The 16,116-nt window shown below is 36.3% G+C and overlaps 4 protein-coding genes across 5 annotated transcripts; all 4 read right to left on the bottom strand.

Moving 5' to 3' along the window:
* Nucleotides 1-557: 557 nt before the first annotated feature.
* On the bottom strand, nt 558-2,308 carry LOC140821956 (putative RING-H2 finger protein ATL21A). 2 transcript variants are annotated; one of them, XM_073182640.1, is made up of 2 exons: nt 1,623-2,308; nt 558-1,286 (listed from the first exon to the last, which is right to left on the bottom strand). In XM_073182640.1, the coding sequence occupies exons 1-2, from the start codon at nt 2,206-2,208 to the stop codon at nt 742-744; spliced, it is 1,131 nt and encodes a 376-aa protein (XP_073038741.1). In that variant the 5' UTR covers nt 2,209-2,308; the 3' UTR covers nt 558-741. The 2 variants fall into 2 exon arrangements, with proteins under 2 accessions (XP_073038741.1, XP_073038742.1); XM_073182641.1 differs by having other exon boundaries at nt 558-1,196.
* Nucleotides 2,309-9,061: 6,753 nt separating this feature from the next.
* On the bottom strand, nt 9,062-10,293 carry LOC140822212 (putative RING-H2 finger protein ATL21A). The gene is made up of 2 exons (XM_073182956.1): nt 9,612-10,293; nt 9,062-9,528 (listed from the first exon to the last, which is right to left on the bottom strand). Exons 1-2 carry the CDS (start codon nt 10,228-10,230, stop codon nt 9,062-9,064), a joined length of 1,086 nt encoding a protein of 361 aa, XP_073039057.1. The 5' UTR covers nt 10,231-10,293.
* Nucleotides 10,294-11,140: 847 nt separating this feature from the next.
* On the bottom strand, nt 11,141-12,907 carry LOC140821954 (putative RING-H2 finger protein ATL21A). Its single transcript, XM_073182639.1, has 2 exons — nt 11,847-12,907; nt 11,141-11,587 (listed from the first exon to the last, which is right to left on the bottom strand). The coding sequence occupies exons 1-2, from the start codon at nt 12,514-12,516 to the stop codon at nt 11,163-11,165; spliced, it is 1,095 nt and encodes a 364-aa protein (XP_073038740.1). The 5' UTR covers nt 12,517-12,907; the 3' UTR covers nt 11,141-11,162.
* A 174-nt stretch (nt 12,908-13,081) lies between these two features.
* LOC140821884 (cytochrome b561 and DOMON domain-containing protein At3g61750) lies at nt 13,082-15,432 on the bottom strand. The gene is made up of 4 exons (XM_073182556.1): nt 15,103-15,432; nt 14,569-14,965; nt 14,109-14,404; nt 13,082-13,996 (listed from the first exon to the last, which is right to left on the bottom strand). The coding sequence occupies exons 1-4, from the start codon at nt 15,334-15,336 to the stop codon at nt 13,721-13,723; spliced, it is 1,203 nt and encodes a 400-aa protein (XP_073038657.1). The 5' UTR covers nt 15,337-15,432; the 3' UTR covers nt 13,082-13,720.
* Nucleotides 15,433-16,116: the final 684 nt, after the last annotated feature.

The raw sequence follows: 16,116 nt of genomic DNA, 5'->3' as shown, positions 1-16,116 counted from the left end.
ATATGTAACATTTATCTCTTTCAATTTTATCCAAATTTAGTTACGAGCATCATCAACAATATATTCATGTAATTATTATTACATTTTGAATATTTAGTATTAAAATTAATTTATATAAGATTAATAAAAATAAAAACACAAGTTGTACAGATGAATAAAATATGTAACAAAAAACTGAAAGAAAGCACAGAAGATCCTTACCGTCAGGGGCGATCCACGTTAGGTCAATGGTGACAGGAAATTCATATTTAGACAAAAAAGGATCACGAGCTGGAACAGGAACCATAATAATCTTTAAGTAAGCAACTGATATTTTAATTTGAGGCACAAACTTTGGTTCTTGAGTATTGACAGCCGATAGGGGCAATCTTAATCGATCGTGTTACACGTTTTCTTGCGCTTTTTTGAGCAACAAGTATATTCGTGTTGCACCACTGCCTACTTGGCTTTTGTTGTTCCTCTGTATTCAAATTTAAGTTGAGAAAAAGCATGAACATGGTAAAAAATAGAAATATGAAGAAAATTCGACAACACCACGATAACAGTCAGATGATTCGTACAATATCACTGTTTTCATGCACAAGTCACAACCCAGTTGATTTTACTACGTACTAATTGATATTTTTGAAGCACAAAACAATCTCATTCGGTTAAAATATCAGACAACAATTAATGCTAATGATGACGAGATTGTTAATTCTACAAATTTCCCAAAATCCAAAAAATTTAACCTCTAGCAGATCAGACGACATTATTCCTGCAGACGGGACAAGTGGTTTTCTTCTCTAACCATGTCTCAAGGCAAGGTGCATGAAAACGGTGATCACATTTACGTAGTCGCCTCAGCCTCGCGGATGGCTGAAATTCTTCCAAACATATAGGACAAGAATCACCGTTAGGACCTGAAATACACTGCCCTCCGTCAATTATAAGGCCTTTTGTAAAGAACCCATCGGAAAATTCATGCTGCCGAGCTGTCTCCAACCATGTGGCCGATGATAGCTGGGCAAGACTAGGAGACGAAGGATCAGAAAATTCATGCTGCCGATCTGTTTCCACCCATGTGGCCGACGATAGTTGGTCAGGAGACAAGGCGATTCGGTACATTTCTGGAGCTCCTTCGTCAGACGTGTGAGATGTTTGATGGTCTGACTCGTTTATTTCTGTGATCATCCCGGCAAAGCGAAGGCAACAGCCTACGCAGTACAACACGCTGAGTGCTGAGAATGACAAGGCTACCAACAATTCAATGATGATGCTGAGAACTGTTCTCCTTGGGGTTTTAGCTGCATGGGTTAATCATTGGACACGATGGAAATTTGTTTGGCGATATATAGAAATGGTTGAAACCGTGTAACTATTTAGTAAGTGGAAATTGTGTTTTCGATTTTATATTTTAATTTATTTATTCATTTTGGTCTTCAGTAAATAAACATTGAAATTTGATAATACCAAAATCACAAATAAATAAACATACAAGAATTGCAATCTTCACTGCTTTGAAACCTTATTAAACAATTATATCAAAAGATATTAAATTAGCAGTACTTCCTTCCTGATAGATTAATATTCAAAATAAATGATAAAATGCAACACAAAGAAGTATTCCTGTCTCGACTTACCTTTACAATCTTCATCGCACAGTGGAACACTCCATCCCAAGTCAAGATCACCATTAAATCCTTCATGCTCAAATTGATCGATTTTTGAAACTGGGATTGGCGAACTAAAGATCACACTGCATCCCGTCAAGTTCGTGACAAAAGACGAAGCAGCGTATACGGAAGCTGTGGAGTTGCTTAAACAACTAATGGAAGTCAAGTTACGCGATCCCACCAGCTCTGTCGGGCAGCTAAAGAACGTATAGTTCTGATAAATCACAGCATAAAACGGAGACTTTGACAAACTGAAGTTCACAAGTCTCCCAAAAAGACAATTACCCTGATCATAAAGTCGTATCTTCTGTCCAAAATAATCGATATCTCGTACATAAAATTCTCCCGAAAAGGGGAGCCTTAAAACTGTGATTCCTTGGATGTTACACTGTAGAATGAATGGATCGGGATGGGGTTTATGGTTCTCTTGTTGCAAATGAAAAGGGTATTGTATATAGAAGCTGTTGTTTCCGCATGTCAGAATTGGAGACGCCAACTTGGGATAAACAAATGGAATGAGCAGAAACATAAAGGGAGCTCGCAAGATTTCCATGCTTCCAGGATTCAAAGCATTTGATTTTGGGGGAAGGTTTGATACCTACCCAAAGTTCGTTTTTATATTCAATCAAAATTTGGGAAAATTGCTTTTTCCATCCACCTTTACGATTTTGGTTTGGTCCGATATTTTATTAGTGAATTGAGTTATATTATTGTATTTTATTATTTTTTTGGGTTAATTTGTTTTTTAACTTTAAAACGATGACCTCACCTCATATTAGATACCTCAACACAACAAAGAAGTGTATTAAAAGACATGAGACCGTCTCATATATCATAATCTGTGAGACGAGTCAACTCTACTCATATTCACAATAAAAAGTAATACTCTTAGCATAAAAAATAATACTTTTTCATGGGTGACTCGAATAAGAGATCCGTCTCACAAATACGACCCGTGAGACCGTCTCACACAAGTTTTTGTCATATTAAAATTGAAAAAAAATAAAAATAAAAGATAAAAAATAAATTAGATAATATAAATAACTAAAATCGAGTATTCAAATCAATGTTAATTTATTATATTATTTATCTTTTACAACTATTTTTTTTGCCCAATAGTTATGTATTTACGGAAACGCCACACCCTTTGTAAAATAAGAAAATGAAAGTGCTTCCACTAGCTAGTTGAGTCGACTCAAGTGCATGAAATACTTGTAAAGTCGATCTTTTTTGTCATCTCTTAAGGAGGGAGGAGTCAATAAATTGTTAAGATTTCATTTTTTTAAGTTAATGTTTATCAATAAAGTGGATTTTATTATCCGTGTTTAAATATATATCCATCGTTTTACCAAAATTTAGTAAATTTTTTAAGACAAAAACTTGTGTGAGACGGTCTTACGGGTCGTATTTGTGAGACGGATCTCTTATTTGGGTTACCCATGAAAAAGTATTATTTTTTATGCTAAGAGTATTACTTTTTATTGTGAATATGCATAGGGTTGACCCGTCTCACAGATTAAGATCCGTGAGACGGTCTCACATGAGACCCACTCTTTTTTTAATGGGCAAGTTTGAATTAGAGATGGAGATTTTAAAGTTTATGTAGGACCGAGTAATTATCGTTTTACCAAAAACTATAACTGATGGTAATGGTGCAACTCAAATCTTTTAAACCGCACAGCTGTCCAAGAACCACACTTCGATCGCTCTACCAAACAGTGACAATTATTGCACCCAACAATCTCTCTCTCAATAATTGCACTCTTTGCAATCAACGAGAATCGAACTTGTGACATTGACTCTGATACCAATTGTAGGACCGAGTACTCACCGCTTTACTAAAAGCTATAGCGGGTGGTAATGGTGCAAGTCAAATATTTTAAACCGCACAATAGTCCAAGCAATACGGTTCGATCGTTCTACCAAGCAGATACAATTATTACACCTAATAGTTTAATTTCAAATATTTTATTTAAAATATATTTCATCGATTCATATACGAGTTTAAGATTATATTTGTGGTTAATCGGGCTTAAGATAGAATGAGGCATTTTTAAATTTGAAATTTATAAAGTAGTGATGGATTTAAATCATGAGTCTAAGTCCTTTCCATCTAAACTCGATCATACACATTTTTTTGCATTATCACAATAAAAATAATTGATCGTTTAAATTTTTTTAGCGAAATTTATACTTCATTAAAAAATGTACGTGTTTAAGAGAACATCACCGTATATATTATTAAGAATAAGTTTCATAATTTAATATACTAATAAAAGCACAATATATTATAAAAAAAAATAATAACAGATCTCATCACAAAAACAATTCATTAACGGTTTCTGCCAAAAAAGAAAAATAATGTTAACATCATACTAATTTTTTTTGTTGAGATTTAGTGTATTTCATTATATTTTTTACTATTAGTATTTTATTGAATATTTTACTACTTCTATTACTAATTATTAATTAGGATGTGCAATTTATGATTTAATTTTATAACGTAAAAAGGATTTAAAATGAAAATGAAAAATTAGAGAGGTATGAGTAATAATGAAATGTTTATAATTTAAAAAATATTATAATTCATCGGTACTATTAAACTTGATATGTTACTTTTTTAATTGGTAAAAACAAAAATAAAGAAAACAAAACTCTTATTTAATATGATAACATGTAGAACGATGATTAAAATAATAATTAAAACTATTAATTACCATGGAATAATAAACTATTAATATTATATAGTAATGATTAAGAAAACGTTTGATAATATAAACTATTAATTAATATTAATAATACCTTTTAAAATATAATAAACTAAAAAAATGTAACATATCGCATAAATTACAACTCAAAATGTCATTAGGTGCCAATCTTATTGAAATAAATTGTGTATAATAATAAAATTAAATTCTAAAAATCCATAAAAACCTCTGGGAGATCGTTTCACGAATCAATTTTGTTTGAAGAATTTTCAACCCGACCAATTCTATGAAAATATTATTTTTTATTCCAAAAGTATTACTTTAAAAAAATATATAAAACGAGTCAACCCATCTGATAAATATAGATATGTGAGACTGTCTTATAGAAGACCAACTCTTAAAAATTAAATTCATCAATATAAATATGTCAAAGATAATTATTGAACAATAAAGCTCAAGATTAATCCACATTTGTCGAAATAAACTTAAATCCAAGTATAAAACATTTACTTCTATTAAAAATGTAATGGATCTCAAAAAAATAAAACAAATAGATTATTTGAAATTTCCATCGTTAATTATTTTTTCTCTTTATTGTGAGTAAATTTAAATTTATTTTTTTAAATTAGATCTAATACGTTATTACTAGGGATGTAAATGAGCCGAGCCGAGCCGAACAGTAGCTGGCTCGGGCTCGGCTCGTTTAACTATTTTTTCGGCTCGGGCTCGTTACGAGCCTTTGGTTTGAAGCTCGGGCTCGGCTCGTTCGGAAGTTATGACGCTCGACTCGGCTCGCTAATAGCGACGGGTTTTGAGTAAAAGCGTCGCTAATAGCGACAGGTATTGAGAAAAACGTCGCCGATCTGGATCGGCGACGTTTTTCTTATACCGTCGCTAACAGCGACGGTTAAGCATAACATCGCCGATCTACACCGGCGATGTTTTGTACAACTGTCGCAAATAGCAACGGTTACAGACATCGTCGCCAAAAAGTGACGGTAGCGACGGTATGTCAAACCCGTCGCCATTAGCGATGAGTTTTATGAAACGTCGCTAATATCGCGTCGTTTGAACAAAAAACCGTCGCTAATATCGCGTCGTTTGAACAAAAAACCGTCGCTAATTGTTTTTTTTAAATGTTATAATTATTTAAATCTAAAATAAAAATATATTGTACAGTTATCGAAAAAAAATTAACAAAATTTGAGAAATGTAATCATATTAATAATCTGCAAATAATAATACAAGTGTTTCATACAAAATGAATCAGCCATGTAGCGCTCCATCTCCTCCTGTGATGTTGATTTAAAATGAATCAAATTGAATTTTCTTAATGTAACGTTGATGAGAATAACGAAATTTAATAAACTTACGTGGAGCAGGCGGGATCGCGTGTCAACGAAAGATCCATCTGCATGTCGATGTGTGTGAACGTATAGCTCCCATGACGTTGGATCTCTGCCATGTCGTGCTCGCTAAAATAAATTCAATAATTGTAAAACATTAACATTTATAATTAATGAAATATATATATTTTCCAAAGTACAATTCAATAAATGTCACGAACATCGTCGCTCGAATATTGAACCTCTTCTGTTTCACTTTCAGTTCAAATCAATTTCGTTGTCGTACATAACATTAACATCGACTAGATTTTGAGACGATAAAAGAAATTGAGTTGAGATGTCATGAGGTCCACTTTCGTTGTTTTGAAATGCATCGTTCGCATCAATTTGATTATGCTCAGTATTTGGCTCAACATCAGTGACATAAGCTCGCTTACGTAGAGTACTCACATGCATCTAATCTGATTCTACTCTCTTCGTTGTTGGATAAGTCAAATACACAACTTGCGAGGCTTGCGTAGGAAACACAAATGGTTCGTAGTATCCAAGACTCTTTTTTCTATTGACATCAACAATTTTGTACTTTTTATTAGGAAACACAAATGGTTTGTAATTTCGTCTAAATATGGTTTGTTCTGACATTTTTTTCGATTATAAGGACAACGGATATATCCATTTAATAAACACTCAGGATGACTAAGTGCAAATGTTGCAAACGACTCTAAACACGACAATTTATAGACAGTTTGCTAAAACTCTGAACCCTAAACCCTAAACCCCAAAACCGTTGTTATCAGTGACGGTTTGCTAAAACCGTCGCTTATATTAATCGGCGGCGGTTTATTCATAACAGTCGCTATAATAGCGACGGTTTGATGTAAACCGTCGCTTAATTTAATATGCGATGGTTTTAACGCAGACCGTCGCTATATAGCGACGGTTTACTAAAAACCGTCGCTGATATTTCCGTTTTTTTGTAGTGGAAGCAGCCGCGCCCGTGTACCGAGCTCGAGCTCGAGCTTACGAGCCAGCTAAACGAGCCGAGCTCAATTTTGAGCTCACGAACCTATTATCGAACATGTTCACGAGCTAACGAGCCGAACATCATTAATCTCAAGCTCGGCTCAACAAAATTGTCGAGCCCAAAATAAGGCTCGGGCTCGGCTCGATAAGCTTAACGAACGAGCCCGAACGAACTTTTTAATGAGCCGAGATCCGAAAAGCTCGCGAACAGTTCGGTTCATTTACATCCCTAGTTATTACCGACGTGAATACCTCGCACGTGCTTAATTATTTACGTCAAGAAAGAAAAGTCCTGCAAACTGGACAAGACCAACGTATCTGCAGCCATGGATCAATACAATTTGCATGAAAACGATGATGACACAAAATTATGCACTTAATTTTCTCTGTTTCTCCATAATCTTCAAGACATATTGCACAAGTCGAACCTCGAGGACACGAGGTGCCACTTTTTTCTTCAACAATGAGAGAGATCGTGTAGGAATCGATTTTCGGGTCATACGGGATTGCTGTTGTCGCTCCTCCTCCGGTGGACTGTGGTGGCAAAGCGACCGCGGAGGTGGTGGCTAGAGGTGGTGCAGCAATATCCCTGCTATCATTGTTTGCTGAAGCTCGGTTAAGATCATTAATTTTCTTGAAGCAGCAGATGAAGCACGCCGGTTAAGATTATACTTAGAACAGTAACCGAGGGGATGAAGAAGGGTGATTGAACAATCTTCTGCCAATTACTCCGCCCGGCATCGACTATGAATCGGAATTTCAGATATGAAATAAGTGATAGACATAAAATGAAAAAAGTTCTTGAGGCTGTTCGAAATCTGTACCTGTTTCTCGATATTGTTCACAATCTTCTCATCTTGGAACATATCCCAAGTCAGCTGAAGATCACTATATATTCCGATGTTGTCAAATTGGCCTAACCAAGAAACCGGTAATGTTGCAGTTGTAACAATGGTGCATCCGTACATTCGGATCATATCTGTAGGTGAAGCCGAAGAGCTAGCAACAATGGTGTAGGAATTCCAAGAAAGACAGTCGATAGGAGTAAAGCCAGCCAGCCAAAACTTTGGCATCGAACAGTTATAGAATGTATAGTTTTGGTAATACGCAGATGTGAAAATAGACGAGGAAAGACTTAAGTTCATGAGGAGTCTTGGAAGGCAGCTTTTGGGATCGTAGAGTTGTACCGTTTGTGTGTGGTAGTTAATCTCACTCACATAAAAGTCTCCAGAAGAAGGGAGATTCAAAATGGTTTTATTCCCAGAGGTGCATTCAAGAGAAGTGTAGTTACTGCAAATTTGAGGGCGTTGGCCTTGTAAGATGAAAGGGTATTGTATTGAGAAATAGCTGTTTCCACAAGAGGAAACGGGGCACTTTTTGGTTGATGGAATGAATGAATGGAACAAGGTTGATCAAAATGAAGAAGCAATACCGCAGAAAATACGTTTGTTCACCGGTGGATAGAGTTCTTGAAAAGGTTCTTGTCATGTATTTATGGCCGGATTTTATTTCTTAGGTACGTTTACTGCCAAGAAGCTATGTACAAAATGAATGTGTTCGGTTTATCCAAAGTCAAGATTAAATTAGTGCTTAGACTAAGTGTACCTAGTTCTATATGGCACTAATCATCGTAAAATCCAAAATCAAAACAAAGCCTTGGCCGGACTTTTGTTGTAAAAGAATATGATAAATGTCATGTAGGACATGATTTCAGAACATTAAAAATATGTTTCGAACTATCAATATTGTAAGTTGTAACTTTAGGGCAGGTGCTCCCTTGGTCATTGAACAACATGGTCTGAATGGAAACAAAGGTTACACAGATTTATCCGCATCACATTTTCTTTATGGAGATGTATAATTTCGAGACATATCAAGCAACTGGAAATTGGAACGACATTCATGAAGAACTACTAGTACAGTTCTGTTGATATTGTTCGAGTTAGACGTCGCGTGTTAAAGTAGTCATCATTCTGATAATTTTTGTATACAGAAGGTGGGGACTGAAGCATGTTGTTCGGATCTGGAGTTATCTGGCCAACGAATCATATTCAGTTTACTGTACAATCTGTAGTGCAAAAGAATCCAAAGGCTGTCTGCAAGCATATCAATACATGTTTTCCCTATGAAGCAATTTGAGATTTAATAAACCCGATACAAGGTGTATTCCATGGCATTGAATTGAGTGTTGAGTTTAGCCTCAGAAGAAACTCGAAGAGGTAAATCTTGTCCCCAGCACGAATAAAGTACAGACTAATCAATATTCATTTTTACGATACGTCTAACTTATATTGAATCAAATTTATTTCTTGAATCATAAAAAACTATATTACAAAGACTTAACACACAGACATGTCCTACAAACAGGACAAGTCCCATTTTTTTGCAACCATTTCTCGACGCATCCTGCATGAAAGTAATGCTCACACTTAGTTATAAGCCTAATTGTCTCTTTGTGATTATAATTTTCCAAACATATAGCACAACAATTATTGTTACCACTAAAAATACTCCCACTTTCATCAAAAACAGCTTTTTCTGTGCACACATCGATTCTTGACTCATCCATGCCGATGTTTTCGCAGGCAGGGAGTGGCTGCATTGCAGCAGCTTCATTCGACTGAGGGGGGGAAGATAAAGAGGGCAATGCCGTTTCATCGGCTTGGTGTTGTCTCTTTATCATTCTCAGTAAATGGAAGCAGAATCCCGAGCAGCAGCTTAAGGCCATCACTATAGTGGCTGGTGTACTGAAGATTATAGCAATGATCTTTGCTGAGAGCTTACTTGCAAATCTACCTAAAAAAGTATGTTCATTAATATCTTTTCGATCAAAGTCATAAAAGTACAGCAAATTAATAGTGTTTGAGAAGATTTCTTACCATTATCTTGGTTTTCTTGACAATCTTTGCAGACAGTAGCATTCCATGACAGAATCAAGGAAATATCAGAGTAAATTTCTTCGATCTTAAGCTGCTCTGATAAGAAAAGTGGTATTATCCACCGCCTGATAACCTTGCATCCAAAATTTTCCATGATTTCTTGAGGTAATTCACGAGTAGCTATCGCCGTGTTTGTCGAGTTGCTTAGGCAGCTAATTGGATTGAAGCCGGCCCCCATACCGGAAGGACAGATGTAAAACGTGTAGTTAATGTGAGGCTTGGCTATAATGTACGCAGATGAAACATTCAAGTTTAATAACCTTTTCATCAAGCAATTCCCAGGATCTTGGAGTTTGATGTATCCTGCGAAGTAGTCGATGTTTTGCACGACGAAATCTCCATAGTAAGGAAGATTTAGAAGGATCGTGTTTAGCTGAATATTGCAAGTTAGTTTGATATATGTGCAATCATTCGTTGGAGTAAGGTTTTGTAATATAAAAGGATATCTTATGGCTGTTGAGCTGTTGCCACAGAGAGAAATTGGACAAGAAATTCCCAAATGAACAACGTGAGAGAAATTGAAGAAAATAAATAAGCCAAGTTTAAAATTAAATTCCATGTCAAAAATAGTGAAACCTCAGATATTTATGCTTACCTTTATACTCCAGGAACCAAAAAAACAACAACTGTAAGATGCTCGGAGCATCCAAGGTTAACAAATAGTATAAAAAGACCATGTATGATGAAAGAAAATGATCCTCTCGATCGGCTCTCGTTTATCATAAACACTGGCTGTTTGTGGTAATGACCAATGATGAGCTTATATCTTAAGAATTTGATATGTTGATTACCTGAATGCCAATTAAATAGAAAAAAAAAGATCTGATATCTGATTTAATAACCAGATTAGTTTAGTCATCAGAATAAATGGTCTACAAAAGCAAAAATATACAAAAACATTGTGAACACTGGATAGTTGAGAATCTATAAATGGGCAAGTTTTCTGTTCTTTTTTTCCTTAAAAAAATGATTGCATGGGAATTAAAGTGATATTGCAAGATGATTCCTTAACCTTTTTCTCATCTGGAACCGAGAGATCTTTGGCAGGCTGGTCTTTCTTGTATGAGACTCAAATCGGTCAACCTCTCCCTTCATTTGATATCAGGGATGAGGATTCATAATATGTTGCGAAGGACTGGTTTATTCTGTTTATTGACTAATTATTGGATAGAAATTATACGAAAATCCATTGATGAAATAAAGTTGTAGCTGCATCCGCGGTCTGTACAAAAGAATGATGATTTCATTTGACATAATTCATTTTTTACAAGAAAAAACAAGCCTTCATTGAACTAAAAAACCAAGATATTGGGGAACCATAATTGCTCGCATCGTCCTATATAGTAGGTTCCTTGTAATGATTGCAACGTGACACTAGAGTAGTTGAGCTACTGTATAGTATGAAAGATTTAACTTTCATTGTTACCACTGGTTGTAATTTTTTATACCATGATGGTCCATCAACCTACACGAGATAACGATTTTAATTTTTCACCTATTGGCACCACGAGTAGGGGAAGGCGAATTCCGGCAAACCGGGCAAGTCCCATGTCTCCTTAGCCACTCATCAATGCATTCCGAATGGAAGCAATGCTCACACAGAGGTATGCATCTGATCGTGTCTTTTGGATGGTAATCTGATAAACATATGGGACATGTGGCGCCATTGGGCCCTGGAATGCGTCGGCTCTCACCGAGAACGACTTTTGAGTATGATTCGATGGTCGAATCATCTAGTCCTGATATAGCAGTGGCATCCGGAGCCGGTTCAACCGGGGCTACAGCATTTTCAGGACTACTGGTGTGTCTTCTTTCGACAATAAATATGACGCATGATATGCAAATCGTGCAAAAAATGGCCGGTATAACTACTGAAAGCACAACGATTTTGAAGATTATGAGACCCCGAGATTTGCCTGTGGGTTAAAACCAGTGTCATAAAAAATATAGCTTTCATATAGAGTTGACGTTATTTTAATATTTTGACTTTATAATATATGTCTGGTGGCACCTGTCATTCTAAAAATTTGACTTTACAAAATAGATTACCACAATGGTCTCTTAAAAAACAAAACTACCACAATGGACATGAATATCATGACCCAATCAAAAAGTCAGAATGTCACTTGAGCTATGTGAATCTTCTTATGATCGTGAAAAATATGAAAAGCATACCTCCTCTTGGATTACTGAAACACAAAATCTGGTCACTTGTGCTGTTCTCAAATCCACAAGCATCGCCTCTTGATTCACAACCCAAGCAGTTTGGATCAATCCACATTAACCGTAGATCCCCATTTAGATCAGAAGTGTGCCCTCCGTCGTCTGGCCATGGAACCGGGATTGTATACATACCAATATTACTGCACATATTCAAGCCTCTAGCAAGATTCATTGAAGAAGTGGCCAAAACCAATGAATCATGCGTGCTAAGGCAATCTACTGGCTTGAAGCTGTTCCTTGCAAACTCTGGAGGGCAGCTAAGGATTGTGTAGTTCTTGGAGTATCCAGCCATAAAAGGTGAAGATGAAAGATTTAAGCTAAAAAGGCGTCTTGGAAGGCATCCATTCGGGTCATATAGTTTGATTTGTTGCGTTAGGTAGTTGATATCTCGAACCCAAAAATCTCCGGAATAAGGGAGACTTAGCACGGCCTTCTCCCCTCGGCTACCACAACTCAAGTTAAAGCCAGGATAGCTGCAGTTCTGCTGTTGTTGGCCGAATAATTGAAATGGGAAACGTACTTCAAACGGATTCTTTGCACAGAAAGCAGTTGAACAATCATTTCTTGCATGAATTTCAAGAAAGAGCAAGAAAGCAAAAGATAGAATTTTGAAAAGGCCCATAAGTTGAGAAAGAACTAGCTGTGGTTTTGCTCTATATTAGGCCAAGATATAGTAAACTGAATTATATACATATTGCATAAAAAGTCAGATTTGAAATGCTAGAAAAATGCTTTGTGGACCCTACTTAACAATGTTTGATTATTCCACATAAATACAATATTACTTACTATTTGGGATTAATAAAGTGATTATTGCGTGAAAATGGATGAGCAGTAAGCAATATAGAAAGAGACACAACTTATCCTACCTCAGATTTATTTGTGGGTTATTTGTTCTAATAATTTTATGTCGATTCTACTGGTTTTAATTCAATTGCACCAGTTTGAAGTTTGAACATATAGGTACTTGAATTTCTTTTTTTAAGGTATTTTATGGAATATTATTTTTATGTATTTTTAGAAAGAACAAAGATGATTTCATTATTAGATGGAATGATTCAAGGTTGCAGTCTGAACTGCAGAATTTGAAATCAAATTCATATTTCAAATATAGTGTATCAATTTAGCAAAAATATTAGAAAAAAATATTCGAAATTCCTTGTATTACCGAAGTATCAAGTATATATATTTTGCTTAAATTTCAAATCCACTATCAATAGAAGTAATTTAAAATCCATGCAAATCTACCCACAAATCCAAATAATTACATCCAAATACAACCTAAACGAGATTTTATCTTTTTGGAAAAAAGAAAGGACAAATGGAAAACTTGGATGCTTGGGATTCCGTTAATCTGACCTTTTTTCTTTTAGGAGTGGAGTTTATTTTTATTTTTTCATTTTCTTACTTTATTTTCAACAAATGTTCACAAATTTAGTGCTTCTCTGTGCTATATATCATGCTCACAAAATCAAGACATCACAGTAGGTCATATCAAACATATGGACATATATCAACTATGTGAAGCAATAAGAGGAAATTTCTTTTGAAGAACTTTTGTCCCTTCTTCACTCCTTGCTTGAGAAGGAAGCATTCTTATTGAGGGGGACTGGGGGAGTCTCTAATGCTTTGCAGGAAGGGAGATTCTACCTTCTTTGAATCCCAGCCTGAATGCTCCAACCATATCCAAACCTACACAGTATTTCTGTCACATGATGATCTTGCAGCCTCGTTTTTCGGATATTCGCGATCAGATTTGCATATTTAAAAGACTATGGAAGTTGGAGAGCCTGCCTATATATCGCATGCAGTGATGACCCTTTTCGCTAAAGCGAATTCGTAGAAAGGGCCGGAGGGATGTCACGTTCCTGTAACCATTTAATCCTTAGCAATGTTTCAAGAACGATACATATGATCAACAGTGCACCGACCAGAAGTCCATAGCCGATTTTCCACGCTGCCCCTGCTCCAGCAAGATGTATCCCCACAACCACATTCACTGCTCCGAAGAACAGGCAAATTCTCCCAAGCCAGTTGTGGTACCAATTCCAGTACTTCCGGTACTTGCTATCTCTACTGGGCCGTGAAAAAAATGCAAGAACCTGTTTTCAAATTTCAGTACTGTATCAGCTTCTAAGGTAACCTATGAAAAGATAGCTTCCACAGAGGATGAACTACTAACAAAAAATTTTAAGTTAATAGATGGGACTGAACCTGGAGAACGGTGAGCACGAAAACAAAAACTCCAATGCCTTTGTGTGTTGGGATGGAAGCATGCAGCTTCTTGTCGAGGGCTAATCCAACAACCAATGCTGCCACACCAAATAAGAATCCTGAGAACTGAATGACTACATGAAGATAATACCATAAAGGATCTTTATGCTTGAGATATCTAGCAAAAACTGCTCCAAAAGGGAGTAATAGACCCCATCCCAGTAGACTCAATATGCCGTGTGTTCTCTTATCTTTGATAAAATTGGATGATACATCAACAATGGAATCTGCATCACCTGTAAGCAAAGGTTTCTGACATAGATGTCAACAACTTGAAAATGGATAGTGTTGGGAGCATATTTCACAAACTAATTTGTGCGATGCATATGTGGGATCAAAACGTGATGCATGGATACAGTCAGTCCACAGATAGGCAAGAAAGGAGTAAAAACAGACCTACCTGATGAGAAATCGAATGATATAGTCGTCTTGTCCTCGTGGATCGGAAGGTGGAGGTGGTGAGGATATCTCGTGCTGAAAGCCAGCAAAACAGGTTGGGTTTTGAGAGTTTTGTTGTACTTCAACTGGAATGCCAAGTATATTTTCGCACCATTAAGTGCGACGTAGGGCGGAACACTGGTCAATGGCAGTTCGCCTTCATCAGGTTTAATTTCTGAGGGGGTAAATCCACGTACATGATACTGTTTTATTCTTCCACGCCCTTCTGTTGTTATCCATCCAACCATACAGCTAGCATTGAGCATCATTCCATCCCTTGAAAAGCCCATCCCCACCCATCCGCCGGTGTAAATGCTTGATAAAACTATAGTGATCACATTGTTCTTGGATTGAGAGTACTGCAAATGGGAAAGCAAGCTTTTATATAACATGTTCATTTATTTATTTCCGAAAAAAGAACAAATTTCAATGCTCCTTGTTAAATTACTTCTATTTACTGTAAGATTAATCTATACAATGCGCATGAATGTATTACCCTTAGCACATAAGAATTCCACAGTGGTTTGCAAGCCATATTGGGCAGACTACCGTATGGCAGAGGAAGAAAGGAACTGAAATCCATGTCACACAGCACCTTAGAGGAATCGTCATCCAAAATAGCTCCTTCCACCACAAGACTCTGTAATTGAATGAAACTAACTAATAAAATCATGAATAAAGAGGCCGATTTCGTTGGCTGTGATAGCCTGAATAATACCCTTTGCTCCATTGGTAGAACAAGAAAGATTCAAGAATGCTGTTAGTATTATATAGAAGAGGGTCGAGGAGATAATAAAGAGAGAATCTGAACGAGGGTTGTTAGGAAAAAAAAAGGTTTTTTTGGTTAAAAAGTTCCTTGAAATGGAAGATTAATGCAAGGTGGATGGTGGTGGTGGGGCTGAGCATGGTGATTGGAGGTGGCGGGTGATCATCATCATTCCCGCCAAATCCTTCAACCGAAGATACATAAACATTCCAACCGTTTGTCTCTGTCATGACTCATGACCAACTTTTGATTACGATAAAATGAAGATAAATTATAAAATAAAATCATAATTTGTACAAGTTATTGCGTGAGTATTGGGTAACTATGAGGATTTTGAGATTAATCTGTCACCATGTTGACAATCATTTGATTCTCGAACGGATGGACTCATCCATCCACATTTCCTGACCTCTCCTTTAAGAAAAATAAATAGAAATAACGAATGATACAGTCACCATTTATTTTTCTGTGACATTATGACAATTTCTATAATTAATTTCTCGGTGTCGCCAGAATCCCCTTTAACGGCGAATAACACTATCGTTGCATCAGCGAGTGATACTCCTTCCTCTGTTAGATGCTCGTGAAGCTTTCGATGGATGGTCAATGCGAAAATCGATCAAGTGCCTCCATCAGCATCTTGCGGGTACATTTAAGCGAAATTCACGAGTTACGAATGCAGATCCGATACAAACTTTAAGGTACACAGTGGTGGTACGTGTTAATCTCAGTTTCACAGGTTTT

The sequence above is a fragment of the Primulina eburnea genome, unplaced genomic scaffold, assembly GCF_022965805.1.
Source record: "Primulina eburnea isolate SZY01 unplaced genomic scaffold, ASM2296580v1 ctg739_ERROPOS11973397, whole genome shotgun sequence".
NCBI lineage: Eukaryota > Viridiplantae > Streptophyta > Magnoliopsida > Lamiales > Gesneriaceae > Primulina > Primulina eburnea.
This window is presented reverse-complemented; position numbering and strand designations above follow the sequence as displayed.